At 40.7% G+C, this 23,184-nt stretch overlaps 1 protein-coding gene across 4 annotated transcripts in view; it reads right to left on the bottom strand.

The window, feature by feature from the left end:
- LOC125278865 (NACHT, LRR and PYD domains-containing protein 12-like) overlaps positions 1 to 20,279 on the bottom strand; it is a 27,662-nt gene extending 7,383 nt beyond the window's left edge. The window contains exons 1-7 of one of the 4 annotated variants that reach the window (XM_048208255.1): positions 20,072 to 20,279; positions 18,572 to 18,708; positions 13,386 to 13,499; positions 11,056 to 12,963; positions 3,668 to 3,841; positions 3,389 to 3,562; positions 3,110 to 3,283 (exon numbers count right to left, since the gene is read on the bottom strand). In XM_048208255.1, coding sequence (XP_048064212.1) covers positions 3,110 to 3,283; positions 3,389 to 3,562; positions 3,668 to 3,841; positions 11,056 to 12,963; positions 13,386 to 13,499; positions 18,572 to 18,687 — 2,660 coding nt within the window. In that variant the 5' untranslated portion in view covers positions 18,688 to 18,708; positions 20,072 to 20,279. The remainder of the gene's footprint in view (positions 1 to 3,109; positions 3,284 to 3,388; positions 3,563 to 3,667; positions 3,842 to 11,055; positions 12,964 to 13,385; positions 13,500 to 18,571; positions 18,709 to 20,071) is intronic. The other 3 variants (XM_048208256.1, XM_048208257.1, XM_048208258.1) reach the window with 3 other exon arrangements.
- Between the last annotated feature and the right edge of the window lie 2,905 nt (positions 20,280 to 23,184).

The following is a 23,184-nucleotide window of genomic DNA, read 5'->3' as shown; positions in this document are numbered from 1 at the left end:
CCTGTAGTAGACTGGCGGAGAGAGTTTTGGGCGTACTCGGCCCAACCCAGGAACTGGTTCCAAGAGTCCTGGTGGTCATGACAGAAGGTACGGAGGAAGCGGCCAATCTCCTGTACCTTCCTCTCCGTCTGCCCGTTCGACTGGGGGTGGTATCCGGAAGTCAGGCTAACGGCCACACCTAGGAGGGAGAAGAAGGACTTCCATACTCTGGATATGAACTGAGGCCCTCGGTCGGAGACAATATCCTCTGGAATTCCGAAGTATCTGAAGACTTGGTTAAAGAGTAGTTCGGCGGTCTCCATAGCAGTGGGCAGTCCAGGAAGTGGAATTAAACGGCATGACTTTGAGAAGCGGTCAACAACAACTAGGATGGTGGTGTTTCCTTCGGAGACAGGGAGATCAGTAATGAAGTCCACTCCTAGGTGTGACCATGGGCGATCAGGAACGGGCAGCGGAAGGAGTTTCCCAGCTGGCAGATGACGAGGAGACTTGGAGATGGCACACTCCCTACAGCCCTGCATGTACCTTCTGACATCTGCTGCCATCCCTAGCCACCAGAAGCGTTCTTTTAGCAACGAGAGGGTCTCATTGACCCCCGGGTGACCAGTGCCAAGTGACGTGTGAGCCGAGTGAATGGTGGGAGTGCGTCGTGTCCGTGGAAGGTAGAGCAAGCCAGGTGGACAGCCTGGCGGAGGGTTCGTGGAGGAGGGAATGGTCTCTTCTGACCAGGAGATGGGGTTTACGATGAGTGAGCTGGGTATGATGGGTTCTGGTTCCTCGTTTTTTTCCTCCGGAGCATGTAGGCGGGAAAGGGTGTCTGCCTTTACATTCTTTGTACCAGGGTGGAAGGAGATATATAGTATAGTTGAAGCGGGAGAAGAACATGGCCCAGCGAGCTTGTCGAGGATTTAATCTCTTTGCTGAATGGAGGTATTCCAGGTTTTTGTGATCCGTCAGTACCAGGAACGCATGTTTGGCTCCCTCCAGCCAATGCCTCCACTCTTCCAAGGCAAGCTTGATAGCAAGAAGTTCCCTGTTACCGATGGAGTAGTTGACTTCCGCCGGGCTGAGCTTGCGGGAGAAGAAGGCGCATGGATGGAGTCTACTTGGCGTCCCCTGCTGCTGCGATAACACCGCTCCCACTCCAGTAGTAGACGCGTCCACTTCAACGATGAACTGTTTTTCTGGGTCTGGATGTACGAGTAAGGGAGTGGTGGTGAAGGCTTCCTTGAGCTGGTTGAAGGCGTTGGTGGCCGCCGGGGTCCAGGACAGAGATTTGGGCTTATTGCGGAGCAGGCTAGTGAGTGGATGGGCGATGGAACTGTAACCTTTGATGAATCGTCTGTAGAAATTGGAGAAACCGAGGAAACGCTGGAGCTCTTTTATGGAGGTGGGTTCTGGCCAGTTGGTGATAGACTCCACCTTCCTCTCGTCCATCCGGATGCCACTGTGGTCGATGTTGTAACCCAGGAATGAGACAGATGGTTGGTGGAATGAACATTTCTCGGCCTTGAGGAACAGGTGGTATTGGCGTAGATGGGTGAGGACCTCCGCAACATGCTGGCGATGTTCGGCCTGGCTCCGGGAGTATATGAGTATGTCATCGATGTAGACAAGGACGAAGCGGTGGAGAAACTCCCGGAGCACCTCATGTATAAAGTCCTGGAATACGGAGGGGGTGTTGACTAGTCCATACGGCATGACCAAGTATTCGTAATGGCCAGTAGGAGTAATGAAGGCGGTCTTCCACTCGTCCCCCTCACGTATCCGGATGAGGTTGTATGCGCTGCGGAGGTCCAGCTTCGTGAACACAGTGGCACCACGGAGATGTTCCAGGGCCGCTGGGACGAGAGGAAGGGGGTACCGGAATTTCACTGTGATCTTGTTGAGTGCACGGTAGTCTATACAGGGCCGCAAGCCTCCGTCCTTTTTGGCCACAAAGAAGAAACTGGAAGCAGCAGGGGAAGTAGACGGCCTGATGTAACCTTGGGCGAGGGCTTCCTTGATGTAATCCTCCATGGCCTTCTCCTCCGGGATGGAAAGAGGGTATATCTTTCCTTTTGGCACTGGTTCACCCGGAAGCAGGTCGATGGCACAGTCCCATGGCCGGTGTGGAGGCAGCTTGGAAGCCCGTTGCGGGCAAAATACATCGCTGAAGGGGGCGTAACACTTAGGGATTTCGACGGAGCGTTGTTCAACAGGACTTTCGATGGACGTGGCGCAGAGAGAGAGGTCTGGTGATGGAGAAGGTGGAACTGGCAGGTCCATCGAACAGCTGGAGAAGCAAGTGTCGCCCCACTTCAGGATTTCGCCTGTCTTCCAGGAGATGGTCGGGTTGTGCTGCTCCAACCAGGGGCGCCCCAGAACCACGTCAGCGGTGGAGTCCTCCAGAACCAGCAGATGAGCTTCCTCTTGATGAAGTAGGCCAACTTGGAGGGTTACAGGTCCAGCCACGGTGCGGACACGCTTACGGCTCAGGGGTCGGCCGGTTATGGAGCAGATCTTGTAGATGGTCGGAGACGGAGTGGTCTTGATACGTAGCTGGCGACAGATGGCACCTGAGACGAAGTTGCCGGCGGACCCCGAGTCGATGAGCGCGACCACTGTAAGGGAGACATTGGCGGCAGTAAGATTGACGACAGTAGTGAGTGGTTTCATTTTGCGAGTAGCAGGAATAATGGCACTCACCAGGGGTCGCGGCGGTCGTGCCGTGCCTGGAGCGTTGTTCAACAGGACTTGAACAACGCTCCAGGTGTCACAGAACGGTCGGTGTCACAGAACCTGACGTGTCTGTGACACCGATCACATGTGGGAGAGCATCACCAAATTTTTCTCTGATCTTATTTTCTTCCTGAGTTATTCCATTTCGAATATTTTTTTTAATTATAATAAAAATTATTTTATCAGCAGTTTCTCAGCATAAAAATATCCAAATGTAATGTAATTTCTATTTTCTAAAAAAATTCTATCAAATGATACCTACCTTTTGACTCTCCTTGCATGTCCAGTCATGAGTCTTTACTTTTGTGTGTCACTCAGAAAAAAAAGGAGAAAAAAAAAACTCTAAAAAAGCCTTAAAAGACTTTAAAAGTCTTAAAGGGTTAATTACCTCAGTATCTGCAGCTGAGAGTTTGGCCTCTTCAGTCCATCAGAAAGAAGCTTTACTCCTGAATCCTGCAGGTCATTGTTACTCAGGTCCAGCTCTCTCAGGACACAGTTTGAGGATTGAAGAGCTGATGACAAACTCTTACAACACTGACTAGTGAGATTACAGTAAGTAAGACTGAAAGAGAACAGAACACACACATCACCAGTCAGATCATCTACAAACACACATCAACATTATGACCCGCTGATTGTAAATTATGTTTCATATGTTCTTAAATACCTCAGTATCTGCAGCTGACAGTTTGGACTCTTCAGTCCATCAGAAAGAAGCTTCACTCCTGAATCCTGCAGGTCATTGTAACTCAGGTACAGCTCTCTCAGAACACAGTCTGAGGATTGAAGAGCTGATGACAAACTCTCACAACACTGATCAGTGAGATTACAGTAAGTAAGACTGAAAGAGAACAGAACACACACATCACCAGTCAGATCATCTACAAACACACATCAACATTATGACCCGCTGATTGTAAATTATGTTTCATATGTTCTTAAATACCTCAGTATCTGCAGCTGACAGTTTGGACTCTTCAGTCCATCAGAAAGAAGCTTCACTGCTGAATTCTGCAGGTCATTGCTACTCAGGTCCAGCTCTCTCAGGACACCATTTAAGGATTGAAGAGCCGATGACAAACTCTCACAACACTGAACAGTGAGATTACAGGCAGGAAGTCTATAAGAGTTGACAGAAAATAAAACAATAATGAAATAACAATAATGTAAAGTATGTTGCCAGTAGTCTGTCGTCAGGAACCTGGAACAAAATATGTTTAACATTCCAGCCTGAATCAAAATAAAATGAGCTTGTGAGCATGAGAGGTAATCTGATCATTGTATCATTCAGGTTCATTAAAGGTGCAGTAAGTGATTTCTGAGAAAACATTTTTTTAACACATGAAACACAGAATGACAATAATATATTACATGCCAGGGAGCAATAAAATAATATGCCTTTTAAAAAGATTCACAGTTTTTACAGCTTTCTTATTGGAAGAGTCAGAAATCAAATACATATACAGTTTTAACTCTTCCAGAAAAAGGTTAAGGAAAAGCTTACACTTAAAATATTTACATTTGTGTGCAAAATATTTGACGAGAAACAAAATAAGATTGAGTAAATAAGAAAAGGTATCTCAGATATATACGAATAATCTTAGCTGCAAAGAAGGACATTACAATTAAATGGCTCCAGAAAGTGCCACCAACACTTGAGGAATGCTTACGGACAGTGAGGGAAATCTATGGAATGGAAAAAATAACAAACAGCTTACGACTCAAAATGAGTCTGTTTGTTGAACAGTGGAAACCCTTAATAAAAGAGCTGAGTGAGACATGGGGAGAAAACTTTTGAGCGCACTTTTCAATTTTTTTTTAAGATAGGCTGGTTAACTTTTTGTAATTTTTGAATATTTTGATCCCATCCAAGGTTGTTATTCTGTTTTTTTTTTTTTTTTTTAGTGGTGTACTGGCAATTTAAAAAAAAAAAAAATGTTATTTGTTTTTTATTATATGTTTTTCATTTTTCTCTTTATTATTCTTGTCATGCATTAAAAACGCAGTAACATTACAAAAGTTTATGTATAAATGTATAACTATGTACCTTTGCACTTTGTACATGTTTTGCAAGAAGTTGGTTAATAAAAAAAATAAGTTAAAAAAAAAAAAACATTTGGTGGGATAGCACTTCTTTGATCTTATTGTACAAAAAAAAATTTTTAGGACGAAACCCAAACTCTAGCCAAGTTATTTTCACCTACATATCTGTTCTAATAAAAGATGGCATTTGGACAAGAGACAACCTAATTTTGGAACAGAGCACGAATACTCCTATTATTTGATTTGGTGGTAAGGGATTATTTACCAATATATGTATCATATGCATTGAGATGTGGCACAATTTGAGAGAGCTTGTTATTAAATCTCTTCATAAACATAATAATCCCAAAAGGGATAGCTCCAAAAACAATAGCATATTCGTTTGCTGTAATTAGGATTTTATAATGTGAAAAAAATTCCTCATATTTTAAAGGAAATCCTTGGTCATTAAATAACTGACTTGCCGATTTTTTTAACCCAATTACCAAAATAGATTGGTTTATTCTTGTACAGCAAATCTCTGTTGTCCCAAATTATATAACTGTGTGGGGGAAAATATGCTTGTAAATTAAAGACCATTATAAGAGACATTGTTTGTGAAAGTAAGATAATTTAACAGGAATTTTGTCAGGATAATTAAATAACAGCAAAAATTTTAGACTACCTAATTTATAAAAAATTAAATGTGGTATAAAATTCCATAAAGAGGTGGGATTTTTAAGGTGTTGTTTAATCCAACTAATTTTAAATGTATAATTAAGGGTAGAGAAGCTGATCAAATTAAGTCCAGCTTTTTCATAAGAATTCATAACTACAGATTTTCTAATATAGTTTCTTATTTTTTCATAAGAAATTAAATTTTTTTGTTTTTTCAAAACCCATAATAAGTAACTTTATCTTTCACTGGGATGCCATCTATGTTTGTCAAACAAACAATTTTTGATTTAAAATAGATTTAAAATTTTTAAGTGTTAGTCTGATGCCAGAGAGAATAAACTTATAATATTAATAGCTAAAGAAACCTGAGCAGAGTTGCGTAAAAACAGTGTAGTATCATCTGCGAGTTGACTCAGTATGATCTCTCTATCTGCAATATTAATACCCTGTATAGCGCTTGCCTTAAGATAAACAGAAGTTGACCAGTTAATAAAAATAAATATGGTGAGATCGGGCAGCCGCGTAGCAAATTAAATCTGAGAGATGAGCCCATCATCAATTTAATAGAACAGTTTGCATTTACATAAAGTGTTTAAATAAATAGCTTTGATAAAAAAGAGACCCAAAACCCAAATTTTTCTAAGGCAAGAAAAAGAAACTTATGTTCAACAGAATCAAGTGATTTATAAAAGTCTAACAACAAAATAAAGCTCTCATATACAGTTAAATCAGAGTAATCAATAAGATCTAACAATATTATTTGAAATATGCCTACCCAATAAAAAAACAGACAGTGATTCATCTAGGGGTGTCCTCGACTAAGGATTTACATAGTCGAATCCGATTCGAATCAGATTGCCTATATTCGACTGATAGTCGAATCATAAAAGAGGGGGGGCTTTCCACTTGAAAAACAGCAGTCCACTAGAGAGTGCGCACAGACTTTGAAAGGTTCGCGCGCTGAACTGTGCACGAGATGGAGCGGGACACGGAAAATGAAGTAAGGCCTGGCTATAGTCTACCCGCGGCTTAAGACAACTTTTATTTTCTTTCACACACAGCACAGAGAAACATCTTTCTGCCTGTCAAGTGATAGACGAAACTGACAATGATTTTATCTTTTTTAAACAAATGAAAGGCAATGTGGATAAACATTCACAGCCAAGATGTACAGAACACTCTCAAAGATACAGAAGAAAATGAATAAAAACATTTTGGATCAATAAACTTTAAAATATATATATATTAATAACTGCAGAAAGGCCACACTGCAGATAGATATACATTTCATATGTCGGCAAATCAAATTACATCAGCTAAATTGTCTGTGCGAGCAAGCTTTAACTGATCTACAGCGCAACATTGATGCACCAAAAAAAAAAAAAATAAATAAATAAATAATTAATTTAATAAAAAAAATTATATATATTTTTTTATCAAACATTAATTTACAGAATTGAATTAGAACAGAATATACCGTTCTAATAAATGAAAATAGCCTACTTAAAAAAATGAAATATGATCAAGTCAAACTGCAAAATGCCTGAAGTGCAGGGGAACATATATTCAAAACACAAGCCAGAAATAGTTAAATTAGATAACCCAGAGTGATCAATAAATAAATTAAAAATAAATAAATTATTAAAATAACGAAAGTATAGCTAGAATTGTCAACTTGTCTTTTTAACTGCAGAGACAATAAACGCTAAACTGGAGTGACATTCACAGCATCCAAAATTTAAATTACATCCAGCTGAAATAGTTTGAAATCACTTGTAGCTACCCTACCTGATTGAGAGGCAAAAATCCAGTCTTTCACGCGATCTGCCTGTGTCCGTTTGAGTCTTTTCAAATAGCGCGCTATAGTCAGCTCGTTGGCCGGCAGAAGCGCGCCGCAGTGTTTGTCGTTGTTGAGTTCTAGGACATGAGCTGTTGGCACAACTTGTATCATACGTTTTTTTGATCATCTTTTACCATTTCAAAGTGCATCCAATTGTACACTTTATCCCAGACATTGTTGAAGATTTAATCCCTACCGTAAAGATGCTCATCTGCCGGTCACGGATCATGGAAGTGAAACTTAAATCGGTCACAGGTTGGATTTATTCACACACATTAAAAATATTTATTAAAAGCTTCTTTCTTTTCACATTTTTATTTATAGTATTAACATAATAGGCTGTATATTAACCTATTGGGAAAGAACCGGTATGTCTATGTAAAATCAGATATTGAGCACCCCCATATCTCTTCTCATAACACCTCTGCGACGATTCGACTGTGAGATTGGTAGTCGAATCAGGCTCCTCCTATCGAAGATTCGAATCGTCGACTATTCAGGGTCACCCCTAGATTCATCTATAATAGAATCTATTGCTTTTTTAAGACGTTTAGCAAAAATTAAGGCAAAAATTTTAATTAATTTAATCATTAATAAGACGACATATTGAGCACCACTTATCAAGACAAAGAACATCTTTTTTGGGTGTTGGGAGTAATGTAATAAGGCCTTGTGCGAGTGTAGGGGGGAGAGAGCCTTTTATAATACTTTCTCTGAAAACTTGCAAAAGAAAAGGAGCTAATTGTTTTGCGAATAATTTATAGAACTCCTGGAGATTCAAGTTTAAGACAATTAAAGGCTTCAATGACTTCCTCCAAACCAAGATGTAGGTCACATGTTTCTGTCTACCCCATTAATTTGACAAAAACTAGGTAATGAATTGAAGAAACATGTAGCTAATTGGCTGTTTATTAGTACTTATAAAGCAGATATTATATTCTACATGACCATATTCTACATCCCATAATCCTACCCAATACCTACACTTAACAACTACCTTACTAACTATCAATGAGCAGTGTTGTAAATAAATAAGAAGAAAACAAGCAACGCCTGGTGGAATGAAGTGTGCAACCAAACACAAGCCCACTACCATGCTTCTGTGGCATTGAGAAAAAACCGAAACAAGCAGTAATTACGAGTTTACTGAGGCAAAAGTCATAGTTAATAATAAGTTAATAGTGAGATTTGGACCCTAAACTGTGACCATTTGTCTTATTGTACCAAACTCTTACTGAACAGTGACCTCAAAACCAAGGTACGTACCGAACCATGACTTCTGTGTAGCTTTATAACTCTTATTAGGGGTGGGTATTGAATTCGATACTTTTTAGGTACTGACCAAATTGCCTCAATACTATTGAGTATTGAAAATTGTCTTGTCATTCGGTACCAAATTTCAATACCTCCGAATGGAGCCTGGTGAGAGGGGGTGAAGAAATGCTGTTGCTGTCTCGTTGAGCAATGTAATAACGTTGCGCTACATTGTTATTTATATTAAACTATGTGCATGAGAGAGACCCTATGTCCGGTTCGTGACGGCCTGCTGCTCGGGCTCTACAGCCGGAACCGAACAATGTACAGAGTTCCTTAAGCTAGTCGCATTCAAAACAGTATCTAAAGCCCTTGCATTCTTACTATCCTCAATTAAAGTTGGGAAGAGTGTCTCTAATTCTAAGATTTTCTCTGCAGACTATCTGCCTGCATTTATGACATGTGAATCCATTGTCGCTGTCAGAGAGAGCTATACTATGCATATGAGAGGCAGAGAAAGTAACAGCAAAAGGAGAGGATGACATGATTCACCGTGTTTTTAGACTAATCCGACTTACCACAGTTGTTTGATGGTGAGCTAACAAGGTAGCGAAATGCAGACAAGTTGTGATAGCGATTTAGATTAAAAGATTAAAAGCTAGCAAAGTCAAATTAATGTGATAGGCAAAAAAAAAAATTGTGATATATTTCTGCCATATCACCCACCCCTAGCTGAAAGCTGCTATTTTCTGTTTTTACAAAGCATATGCTATTAATAACAGCCTATTACTGCTGTTATTTATTGCTATTTCTTTTTTTTCTTGTATTTTTCTTGTTTTTTTATTTTAAATTATAGGTGTATAGGATATGTTTAAGATAAGTTTGTACAACATTTTTCTTCATATTTAATGCATAATTTCTGCAAAGATATTTAACAAATAACAAATCACGTGTTTTACTTTTACACCATGTTGATCACTTCAGGTGTGGTGCACTCGGAATACTTTAACTTTAACAGATGGTTGATAAAGAGAATGTTACTTGAATCATATTGTAGTTAAGTTTTTAAGTTGACTAGTTAAACATTAAAAAAAATAAAAATAAATACAGCCTATATAAGTGTTTCCCAACCCTGTTCCTAGAGGCACACCAGGGGTCCGTTCTTCAGTCCCTCGCTCAATACATCTGAGATGATTTGACAGATGCCAGATCCAGAAAACCAACCAAGTAAAATTTGGTTGACCGAGGCTCTTCTGCTTGACTAATGTTTGGTCAACTATTAGAGGGCAGCTCTACTGCTGTGCTTCAGATATTTAAAAAGAAAAATGTAGCAATGCTTTGCTGAAGATATAAAAATCTGAGTTTTGAATTATGAATCTGAGAGACTCCTCTGAGATTCACTGACTGCATTTGAACGCCTGCAGAACAGCACTTCAACACCTACTTTACCTGATCAGTTTCATAAGCATCCAGCAGCGATGAGTAGTGAGGAGACGAGGAGAGATGCAATGATGTTAGACAATCACAACAGCAGACATTTACTGACAAGAGTCAGACTGAGACTCGAAAATAATCATGATGTGCAAATATATATTTTTTGAGCAAAAACTTTAACATTATTAGTGCATTTCAATGAACACATTACATGGAAATAAAGCAATAAGTTAAGTTAACATTATTTAGTAAACTGATTTCCTCTCTAATGAAAAATAAACAATAAATGTAACCATTTATACGAAAAAATAATGTTTTGTTAAAGCTTTTGTAGCAAGAGCGCCGCCATCTTGAAGTTCTACAGCCTGTGACGTCACGGGGTTGGTTGTCTTGTTCAACAGATACAGTTAAAGACAGTGGAGGACAGATAGTGAAAGAGAAAGACAGTGACAGTGAAAGATGAAAATTGAAAAGCCACAATCAGGACCCCATACGGTGGATAATCTCCAAATGTTATCCCTAATCCCGCCATCTTCCTCGCCACAATCTTTTCTGGTCCTTTTGTATTACATGCAAGTAAGTTTTTAACCAACTTTTTCTTCACGGCTGGAGTCCTGAATTATTTTTGTTTGTCTTTTTTATCAGCCCAGAACTGCCTTGCAAACGGCGCTGGAGCCCTCTACTGGTCAACTACAGATATTATGAGTTTATCTACTAGTAACCATTACAGCAACTAGTAAAACGCAGAAAAATCAAAAACTAGAGTCAAAAATATACTAAATTGTACTATTTAGAAAAATCTATTAGTTAATAATATTATAATAATAATATTAATATTAATCATAAATTGATAATAATAATAATATTGTATACTAATATTCTTCATTAATCCAACCAACCAACCCCGTGACATCACCGGTTGTAGAACTGCAAGATGGTGGCGCTCTTGCTACAAAAGCTAAAGCTTTTCTTTAAATGGTTACATTTATTGTGTTTGTTATATAAAATCTGTTTATTAAATAATGTTTATTTAGGATTTCATTTAGGAAATGGTGCTCAATTCATTATTAAAAATTATTTTTCATTTGTTAATGATTAACACTCACAGAGCTTTTCTGCAGTTGATCACAGCTGGTATCAGTCTTCTTCTCCCCTCATCTGATGTGTTGTATTTCTTGGTGTTCAGCTCATCCAGCACCTCCTCTGATATCTGAAGCATGTAGGCGATTGTTGAGCAGTGAGCAGGAGAGAGTTTCTTCTCTGAGTGTTTGTCTGATTTCACAAACTCCTGAATCTCTCTGGACAGAGTCTGATCTTTCACTTCCAGCAGACAGAGGAACAGATTGATGGATTGACCAGTGGAGAGTCCATGCCCATCTTTGATCTTCAGTTGAATGTCCTGTGTGGTTTCTCTGATGTTCTCTGAGCTTTTCTCTGTGCATGTCAGTAGATCCTGTAAGAGTCTCTGATTGGACTCCAGTGAGACGCCCAGCAGGAACCGCAGGAACAGATCCAGCTGTCCATTCTTGCTCTCAAGGGCTTTATCTACTGCTGATGTTAGTAGATCATACAGAGACTCTTTATCAGATCTACAAAATCTGAATTCATGCAGTGGTTCCTTGTTCTTCGTTAAATAGCAGTAAAACACATAGAAAGCAGCGAGAAACTCCTGAACGCTCAGATGAATGAAGCTGTAGACTTTCCTCTGATGAATCACAGATTCCTCCTTAAAGATCTCAGTGCAAATTCCAGAATACACTGAGGCGTCAGTGACGTCTATGCCGCTCTCTCTCAGGTCCTCCTCATAGAACATCACATTGCCCTTCATGAGCTGTTTGAAAGCCACTTCAGCAAGTTTCACAATCACTTCTCTGTTAGACTGCAGGAGATTCTCTGGATCTCTCTCTTCATACTTCTGATTTCTCATGTTGATCTGAATCAGCAGGAAGTGGATGTACATTTCAGTCAGAGTTTGAGGGATTTCAGCACCCAGATCTTCTTTCAGGAGCTTCTGAAGCACAGTGGATGAGATCCAGCAGAAGACGGGTATGTGGCACATGATGTGGAGGCTTCTTGCTCTCATGATGTGTGAGATGATTCTGCTGGCCTGATGCTCGTCACTGATTCTCTTCCTGAAATATTCCTTCTTCTGAGGCTCACTGAATCCCTGAATCTCTGTCAGACGGTTGATGTATTTGGAGGGGATCTGATTGGCTGCTGCTGGTCTGGAGGTGATCCAGATGAGAGCAGAGGGAAGCAGATCTCCTTTCATGAGCTTTGACATCAACACACCCACTGATGAAGTCTCGTTCACATCAGAAACTTTCTTTTTGCCTGAAAACATCAGTGTGATTCTGCTTTCATCCAGACCATCAAAGATGAACACAACTTTACACTCCTCATAAATCTTTGAGTCCAGATCTTGAAGTTCAGGATGAAAGTCCAGCAGAAGTCTGTGAAGACTGTACTTATGATCTCGGACCAAGTTCAGCTCTCGAAATGGAAGCACAAACATGAAATCTACATCCTGATTGGCTTTTCCCTCTGTCCAGTCCAGAATGAACTTCTGCACAGAAACGGTTTTTCCGATTCCAGCGATTCCTTTAGTAAGAACAGTCTTGATCTGGTGTTTCTCCTCACATCCTGGTTCAGGTGAGGCTTTAAAGATGTCATTGCAGTAGATTGGAGTGTCTTGTGAGTGTTGTGTTCTGGCTGTTTTCTCCATCTGTAAAACCTCATGTTGTTTATTCACTCCTTCACTCTCTCCCTCTATGATGTAGAGCTGTGTGTAGATCCTGTTCAGGAGGGTTTCATTCTCTTTGAGTTTCAGTCCCTCAAATAATCTCTCATACTTGTTCTTCATGCTGGTTTTGTGTCGGTCTTTGACTCTCTGTAGTTCATTATTTATTGGTTGATCATGTCTATTCAGGGACGCCGTAACATTCCTTAAAATTTTGTTCAGACAGAAGATTGAGATGGCTCCTCGAGAGATGCTTCGCTCTCCATCTACTCTGCTGAAATAACACAAGTAGAACAGATTAAAACTACATGACATATTGCTTCAAAGCAGCTTCACAGATAAGAATAAAAATTCAAAGAAAAGAAAAACAGTGCCTTTCAATCCTCCAGTGAGCAGCTAAAGGTGACAGAGACCAGGAACAAACTCACTAAAAGGTTTAAGTAAGAAAAGAGGAAAAAGCCAAAACCTCATCCTCAATCTGAAATAAGAGATTCTGTTAGGCAATAAGTTTCTTATCTCTGGACACCTGGATCAAAGTTCATTTTCTATCACTGAACGTTTGTCCGCAGGTGAAATCAGAAATAAAAACCAAACTCATCTCTCTGTATGCATTTAGTGTGTTTTGACTCTCACATTATTTGCTTCCTCCTAGTTTCACTGGAGCAGTTAAATCACCAACTTCATGTTTATACTCACAGTTGATCAGGAGTCACTGTTTCATCACTGAATTTAAGAGGAGGATCCATGGATCCGTCACTCTTCATAGACACATAGCTGGAAGATCTCCGTCTCTTCCTCTTCCTGTAGATACTGAGAAAACACACCAAAATAATTCTACTTTTAGTTCTGCCTGCTGTTTTATTTATCATAAGTCATTTTGTTTTCTCTAATACCCTTTTCCATTCACTGAATGTTTGTCCACAGAATTTATAATTTTTTTTATTGTTTTGATATCGTTTTAACAAAAATGACGAAGACAAACAATCAGCCATTACAACAGCAAAAAATCAAAATAACAGTGTAAAAAAAAAATTAATAATAATAATATGATGAAAATGACAGAGATACAGAAAACATATTTGAGACATAGTATGTTTCAAAATATAAGCAAGACTATACATGTGTGATAAAGAACATTTGAGGTTATCGTCACAGGAAGCATCAGTGAATGGTATTATTGTATACATTGATTTCTTGTTTATTTTGTGTAATGATTTGGATGTGATTTGTTTATGAAAACAGTATCAATGTCTAGTGTTCAAAGTGTGTGGGTAAATGAAAGAAACAGAGACTTTGATGGTTTCATATTTATTTTATTTTGATTCCAATATTCAAGTAATAATAAAAAAAGTGCTAAATTACCTAATAAACTGTATGCCTCACTGTGTGGAAGAAACTGGGATCATTCTTTTGTGCAAGGCATTAGGCTTGGCATACACATTACTTTCCTAACTTTGTAAAACAAAACAAACAGACACAAATGTAGTGAATTATTTATTAAATAATCATGCATCAGTGCAATAACTGTAAATAAACCAATAGCTTCACTAGCTTAGTAGACATTCAGAATAAACAGGAGTGCAGCTGACTCCATCCATGACTCATGGCTTGTTTTTTATGAATGTTTGAGTCATACATGACATAAACTAAATATATTTATATATAAATATAGGCTATACTATAAAATTAAAAGACATTTCTTTTAAATTTATAGCGGAGTTTTTTTTTTTTTTTTTTAATGGAGGCAGCAACATATGATAGATAGGACAGAACAAAAAATGCTATTAACAAATCTTTCATTAACGGCTCCCATACAGAGCGGCACAAAGCCCTTATGCAGAATGACCTGTGTGCAGAATGATGCACGTGAAGCATCATGGAGTCACAGTGCGCAGCATTGAAAAGTTCAAAGCACAAAGTGAACATATATTGATGCGTATTGTATTACCGGTATCATTGTCTACAGATGAAGTATAATAATAGAAACATTGATTCATCTTGGAGAGAGTTTCATTGTGTTGACTGTCGTAACCGAACACACAATTTGAATCCTGAATGGAGAATGTCTCCCTCCACACTGCGGCTGTCAGTCATTTACGTTAACTTTACTTTAACGACTTAAATATTTATCTGTACCTCAAATTAAACTATGGAATGGCTTCAAAACATTTGGAATATAGTGCATGGAAACTTTCTGGAGCTTTTGAATGTTTTTGTGCCTTTTGTGGAGCTTAAGAATAACACTGGATAGTACACGCACAATATCGGATTTGGTTCTGTCCCATCTGGCCGATACCCAATCCAGCAAAAATGGCGGTACTGGAGCCGATACCCGATCTGAGTATTGGATCGGTGCATCCCTATTTTGAATACGTGTTTGTGTAATACATTTCAGATTATAGCTTTCCTATCTGGTCCTGTTTTGTGAGGGGTGGGCTCTGATGACGAGGATGTCTGGAATTCTCCTTTAATTAGTGGTTTTTACCATTTATGGGTGCAGAGATAGATATAAGTGCTTTAAGTGGTTATACTTTAGTTTGGTATATGTATTGTTATTTTGATCAATAATGATATGAGTCAGTGAGTAAGTGTCTGAATGTGCATTTATATGAATTTGATAGAATGATGATGCTTTATGGTAGCAAAGTGTGTTAAACTGTGTTAAAACTTTGTTAAACTCGCGCAGCCACTGTTCAAAGAATAAAAGCTAGTCCACAGTCTAGTAAACGTTTCTTGCTTGCGCCAAATGGAAAACATAATGAGACAGGAGAGACTCAAACATTACATTATTGAACACTGAACGGTCCATGCATGTGGATTTGGATAAAACAGTTAATCGCTTAAATGCCGTGCCTGTTTAATGCCGTTTATCCCTTCACAGTGGTGTATAAAGGACGGGCACGCAGGGCTATTAAAATATTCTTCTTATTATCATGCTACTTTTATTATTAAATTAATATTACAATTCATTTGCACCGCAGTATATAGCGCATTGCCACATAACCGACTCACTGCAAGGATAATAAAACATTAGTTAGATTTAGTTAGTTAGTTTACTCCTCATTTAAAAACAACTTGTTTAACACAAAATACTTCTCGGTTCAAGAAAAGTACTATTTTACCTCATTGTTCCTCCTTGGCTAAATTCAATTCGACCATCAGTTTTCACGCTTTTATGTGAAAAAAAAAGCTTCAAAAATTAAATATTTCTTGTGCACTTTAGTTAGATAAATTTAATAAAAAATGAGTTCCCTTGGCGATACTACATGAGTACTGCATCGTTCGTCTTATTAATTAATACTGATTATTAATAAGACAAGATGCTATAGGGAAAACTCCTTTATCTCAGATTCTGAAGCCTTTATACAATCACGCAGTGTGAACTGCACGGCCATTGGTTCGTGAAGTTAAAGAAAACGAACCAATGAAGGTGCGGAATGCGCAAGCCAATGGTGAGCGAGCCCGCTCGAGCCTGCCAAAAGGGACGGGGTGTCGGGCTATATAAGCGGCCATCTCACCATGGTAAATCGATTCATTCTCCTTCAACTGAAAGCAGCTGGATTCGCCGCTGATTAACTCAATGCTCTGCAGCAGTTTGATCAGCTCGCTGCTCTATATTCTGCTCACCACTCTCTAGCAGCCTGTTGCCCACCACTTCGCAGCAGCCAGATCAGCTCACCGGTCTCAAGCATCTCTGTTCCTTCGTCCCCAAACCGGCTGCAGTGCGAGTGCACTACATTGTATCCATCGCAACGCTGTTACTCCTAAAAGAGCTTTTTCTAAAGAGCAAATTTCTGCAACGTTGTTACAAATGTCGCGCCACGATTGTGGCATGTGCTAAGCCCCTCTGCACGCTGATGATTGGCACAGTGAGTGCATGTGATGTCTGGGCAAGTCCCACGCAGAAAGCCGTGCTCACTGAAGCGACCTGCTCTACCCTGCGAGGGTATGAGCCTCGCCTCTCTGCGCTTGCAGATAGTGTTCTTTTCAGAACGTGACTCCACCCCTCGCGCCCTCCCGTTTTTATCCTCCCAGGAGCCTGTGAGGAAAAAACAGCGGGGCAGAGGATCCCAGCGCTCGGATGAGAGTGAGCTCACATTGGCTCAGATCCCGCGTGCCTCACTGTCTCACAGGTTTCCCCCATCCATTTCTCCCGCCCAGACCAATGCTCCTCTGCCATCGCGAGCGACTTGGTATCATTCAGGGGATCTGATGATGAGCTGCAGGACGACAGCATGTCCTTGGCGGTTTCAGATGCCGAGGAGTCGTCGGGCTCACTTCCTGACCCCACCCCCTTGCCGTCTTTGGAACAGATTGACGCCAGGCCATCAATTGACTCAGAGCTCACCCGTGTGCTGTCTAAAGCAGTTGAGCAGCTCGGTCTGGAGTGGTCTGTGCCTGAGGAACCCACATACAGCCGCTTAGATGAGTGGTTCCTTCCGGCCCAAGATAGCGTTGGACCCTGTGCCTGAGAAGTTGGCCTGATGTTCAAGAGAGGAAGAGGAGGAGGCCAAGTCCCGCCATGGCCAGAGCACCCTCCAAAATACCTCGCCCAGTTTTCCTGTCACCCTGTTCAGTTCTGGGTCCTCAAAAAAAAGTGTTTGTTGCATAAAAAACAAACATACTCAAAAAGAGAGAAAATTTCCTTTTCCACCCAATACACGCACCACAGTCCCTCACAGCTACTTAGTTCCAGAACCAATTCAGCCCCTCGCCACATGGGCCAAGGCCTGGCAGGCCATCCCCTGAGTGTCAGCTTGGGTTCTGAATAAAATAAAACAAGGTTATGTACTCCAATTCACTCAAAGGGCCTGTTTTTCAATGCCATGGTCCAAACCTCTGTGGAAAGCAAACTCTCCTTGTTTAGAGTGAACTCTTGGTATTTCTAACTGATGTCATCTTATTGATCTAAGTGATCGGTTTATATTCTCTGAGCATATCTGCCATGTATTGTGGTACTTTAAAATCAATTCTAAATGCAACGAAGCCAGTGCATGGACCTGAGGACTGGTGTGATGTGTGTGATACGAGAATACTTTTTATGCACCAAAAAAACAAAATAATGACTTTATTCAACAATATCTAGTGATGGGCGATCTCAAAACATGAATCAGAGGTTCGGAGTGTGAATCAAACTGCCAAATTCACATGAACCATTGAAATTTCGAAACAGTTATGACACAATCAAGCCTTGTTTACTGAAATCACATGACTTTCACACTTCGAAACACTGATTCGAAACAAAAGATTTGTAAAGCTTTGATGCTTCATGAAGCAGTGTTTTGAAATCGCCCATCACTAGATATTGTTGAATAAAGTCGTTATTTAGTTTTTTTGGTGCACAAATAGTATTCTCATCACTTCATAACATTAAGGTTGAACCACTGCAGTCACATGACTGTTTTAAATAAGTCTTTGGTAGCTTTCTGGACATTGAAAGTGTTAATTGTCTTGCTGGCAATGCAGGCCTCACTGAGCGATCAGATTTAATAAAAAATATGTTAATTTGTGTTCTGAAGATAAACGAAGGTCTTACGGATGTGAAATGACACAAAGGTGAGTAATTAATGGCAGAATTTTCATTTTTGGGTAACTAACCCATTAATGAAAGAGTCATTTAGAATCTTTTGCATATGCCGACCTTCTTCCGCAATGACTTTGGCAACGTTTTTAAGCAAAGCTCCATGTGAAAAGTCAGGTAATAAACTGATGATCTGATGCTGCTTACCGGAAGCCCGGTAACTCAGATTTGAGTTGAAATCAGAAATAAAAACTGAACTCATCTCTATATGTGCATTCAGTGTGTTTTTGACTCTCACATTATTTGTCTCCTTCTAGTTTCACTGGAGCAGTTAAATCACCAACTTCATGTTTATACTCACAGTTGATCAGAAGTCACTGATTCATCACTGAATTTAAGAGGAGGATCCATGGATCCGTCACTCTTCAGAGACACACTGGGTTCTGCAGATGAAGATCTCTTCTCTCTGTTCTCCATAATGAGAAACTGACTTCAGACCTGCTTATGGAAACACAGAGAATAAATCATACATAATGTTTTAATTACTCCAGTAATTCTAGTGAAAATAAATCTTAATTCTACACAGACATTCTGGAGAATTTGGTGCTTCAGATTTTGTAGCTTCATTTTCTGGAGGATCTTTTCTTATGATGTCCATAAAGTAATGGTTTCCTGACTGTGGAAGAACCAGATCTGAACCCACTGAATCGCTTTGAGATGAACTGATCAGTGATCCAGACCCCATTACATAACATCACTGTCTGACCTCACTGATGCTCTTTTGTCTTATTGAACATTGATCTTCAACATCATGAGAAAAAGCCTGAATCTCTCTCTGTTCAGAGGGTTCATGTGTTTTCTGCTGATTCTGTGCCAGTGCTCATATCAACTAACTGATAATCACATCTGTTGATGATTATTTTCATTACTGATTTTTAGTTGTTAAAGCACTAGTGGGGAGAAAAACAAAACAAAACATAAAGCGTCCTTATTTAAGTAAATTAAAAGAATTGGCTAAAAAATTATTACTGGTTACAGGCAGAATAACTGCTTAAGGCACACCAACATATCCTGAAGGAAATAAAATTATCAAATGTAAAATAAGGTGTTCTGTTTCAAGTTCAGTCATGAAGTATGCTATTGTTTTGTTTGTTTTGGAAACCCGTTTTTTCTTCAAGACTGGTCATAACATTTAAGTAAGTTTCATAAAAAGGTAGATTGGTCGAATATAAATCCGAAAAATAACTGATTAACCCTAAGTCATTGTTCTTATCACATAGGGGACCAAGAGCCAGTCGTTTAAGTACAAATACAAATATGCAACAGCCTATAGTGCATTCATTTTGCAAAATGATCCTCTTTAAGTTCATTTTTGTAGCTTACTAATAAGTTTTTGTACACTGGACCGCTTTTCTATTAAGGTACATTTTTACAATCTGTTTTATTGACACCTTTCCACGATTGAAACACTGATTGATCATCATGACATGTGAGATGATACCGATTTCGGTAAGGTGAACAGTATATTTCAACATACCACGGATGCTCACTCATGTTTAATTCGTGTTGTAACTAGTAAAGCGAAAGAGATGATCGGTTCACGTGCGCTCTGCTTGTGTGTGTGTGTGTGTGTGTGTTCCTTTTTGGAAAAGGATTATTGTGCCTTTAGTCTTATAAACAACAGATAAAGTAATATTAATCTATTTTCTATTTATGTGGTAGTGCATTGCTGCTGAATAAAATTAATAAGTCATCAATATTCAATAGTCTGAAGTTACGTTTGCTGAACTACTAGCTACTAGAGTAATCAAAATAACATGCAGTGCGATATTTTAAAATATATAGTTGATTGTGTACATACTATAAACAGTGCCGTCTCGTGGTGTCTCTCTCCTTCTGTTTGAAAACCGCAATCTGCTCGAATGAGTGATTGACAGCGCTCTGTTCCAATGGCGTTGGGCATTGTCAGGTTGACAGCAGGGGGGCGGTTCCACACCGTGCCACCCCTCTAGACACGCCCCTGCTCTTAAGATGAACTTGAGCTTTAAATTTATGATAGAAAGCAGAAAACAGTGTTCAATAATGTGACATGATATCAGAAGCAGATAAATAATCTTACCGTAATGTGATATTTATGGCAGTTTTTACATTCTTAAGAATCGAGTCTTTACTTTCGGTTTTACTTTGCTCAGATTGCGCATGCGCATGAGGCCTCAGGTGTCAACAACAAATAAACCCCGCCCATCTCTCTTCTTCTTCTTTTAGTTTTCTGTCGGGTTTCAGTCTATCGTTAAGTGTGTTTAGCGCCACCTACTGTACTGGAGTGTGTAACATAATGACTTCCTCAATCTCTAATTACATTCTACTGATTAGTCCAGAAACTTCATTAAAGCCTTATAGCTGTTTCCATCTGCTTATCCCTATTTTTGTTCATTTCTTTCCACTTCCTTCCATTGTGTAATAATAATAAATAATAAAATAATTTATATACGTGTTTTAGGAAGGTAACTTAGACTTTTTCTCTCTGAACCCGTGAACCAGTGTCTATATGTTTTGTTGTTGTTGTTGTTGTTTAAGTGTTATACTTTTGCCACATTTGTATAATGGAAGAGTTTTAGTTAATAGTCTCTTATTGACCTGATTAACCCAACTTTGCATAAAAACCCCTACAATTTAATAAACTAACATTATACAGACACTTCATATTTAATGTAAGATGATTTGTTAATTGCATTTAATAGATTACATGTTCAATAAAACATTTGCAGATGGTTTGTAAAAGGTGTTCCCTTTCGTGGGAACATCGACGCTACGTCCAATGACGCAATGGGAACCCTCTGCATTTTGTGTTCGTGAAGCACCTCTGTATCCAACCAATGAGAAGACATTGACGCCTCTGACGTCACGGACCAGGAAACTATAAAGCATACCCGGAACAAAGAACGCTAGCTTCTGTTGTCTTCAGCAAGCGCTATCTGTATCTTGTCTGTCTTGTTTATTGTTGTCTGTCCAAGTTATATTACACAGTGATCTCTTCGTCTGAGCACAACATCTGCTCAACGTTTCCAAGCACAACATAAAAAGACACATATATATATATATTATTGCGGAAAAAAAGCAGCAGTTCACTAAGTGTGTTCATCCCTGTCCTCGCTTCATCACGGACGGGGATACACACGAGATATGTGTCAGATGCCTGGGGGTTGAGCACGCACAGGCAGCTCTCGAGGGAGCTGTCTGTGTGCACTGCGAAAGGCTCACTCTCAGAGTGCTGCATTCACGCCGGGCGCTCTCCGAGGAGGGCGCCGCGGCGAGTGTTCCCCGCGGGTCCGGTCCTGCCGCTTCTGAGGCTCGGCGCGGTCTGCACTCGAGGGGTTCACAAATGGATCTGGCAGAGGGGGGAGAGACGGGCCCAGCCTTATCGCTCCCCTTACCTGCCGGACCCAGTGTCTCTCCTCTGGCGGTGGAAGCACGCGCTGCGGTTTCTTCCCCCCGGAGGGAGACACAGACACTCAATATATCTTCCTCCGAGGAGGTTGATGTGGAGGGTGTCGAAGGGGATGAGGAACCGCCATCCTCATCCCCAGCTTATGAGGAGCAGCTGGAGGTAGTGACCAGGGCAGTTGAAAAGCTAAATATTGACTGGCCCGCGGAAAAACACGAAAATAGACCTAAAAGCAAGTTGGATGAAAGATTCCTTCCCGCACGGTCACTACCCCAGCGTCGGGGTCTGCCGTTCTTTCCCGACCTCGACACCTCGACACCTCGGAGAAGACCTGTCCAATATCGTGTCTTCAGCCCCCAAACGTCATTATATAGTAACATCATGGGGCTGAAGCACCAAGGCTATGGGGCGATGCCTCGGGTAGAAGAGACGCTTGCGAGCTATCTCTCGCCCCAGTCTGCATCGTCCCTCAGGACCCCGACATTGCCCACCAAGCCCTTAAAAATAACATCTAATTTGGTGGGCAAGGCTTATTTGGCGGCGGCGTGCCTGCATACAATGTCAATCTTGCAGGCATACCAAGCTGATCTGCTGGGGGAGATAGATGAGAGTGGGGAAGCAACATTCGATGCAATCCAAGAGATCCGTAAGGTGACAAATCTAGCTCTCCGGGCCACCAAGGAGACGGCCAAATCAATAGGCCGCTCTATGGCAGCCCTGGTGGCCACGGAGAGGCACTTATGGCTCAATTTATCAGAAATCAAGGACAAAGATAAGAATGTCTTGATGCGCCGCTGTCTCCTGCTGGCCTGTTCGGCGACGCAGTTACAACTGTCGTCGACAGGTTTCAGGAGACACGCAAGGCTGCTGGGCGGGAGCAGCCTCGGCCGACAGCCAGCTCCTCAGCGCACAGAGCGCAACAGAAGGCCAGTGTCGCCTCCCGTGCTCCCCCACAAAAATCATGGGGACCGGGCCGGGCGACACAGGCGAAGCCTTCCGGAGGTAGGACGGATCTGAGGACCGTCATTATCTCCCGGAAGGCTTCAAAGAAGAGGTCCTGACATTATTAGTGCAGGATCTCTCGAGGGCAGCCCCCTCCGAGAGGATTCGGATATCGGGTCCTCCTCGGTGCCCTCAGGGGACCGTCTTGTCAACCCTGCCACCCAGTGTGCGTCAGGGCGCAGCGGTCTCCACCGATCCTCCGAGGAGGGTCGGTCGGCGCTTGATTCGTCTGTCTGCCGGTGCGCCACATCAGATGGACGAGTGAAGTGCTCAAAAAACACCAGAGACCAGTCTCGAGAGACTGGTTCCCTTAGTAGAATATGTGGAAGAATGGAAACGTCTCCCAAACATTTCGAAGTGGGTACTGCTCATAATAGAACAGGGTTACAGAATTCAGTTCGGTTCTACACCGCCCAGGTTCAACGGGGTGCTTCCCACAGTGGTAACCCCAGAGCAGTCTCTGGTGATGGAACAAGAGGTTACGACGCTTTTGCAAAAAGGAGCTATAGAAAGGGTTCCTCCTCCCA

The sequence above is a fragment of the Megalobrama amblycephala genome, linkage group LG11 (genome assembly GCF_018812025.1).
Source record: "Megalobrama amblycephala isolate DHTTF-2021 linkage group LG11, ASM1881202v1, whole genome shotgun sequence".
Lineage (NCBI taxonomy): Eukaryota > Metazoa > Chordata > Actinopteri > Cypriniformes > Xenocyprididae > Megalobrama > Megalobrama amblycephala.
Note: the sequence above shows the minus strand (reverse complement) of the source record. Positions and strands in the feature narration are given on the sequence as shown.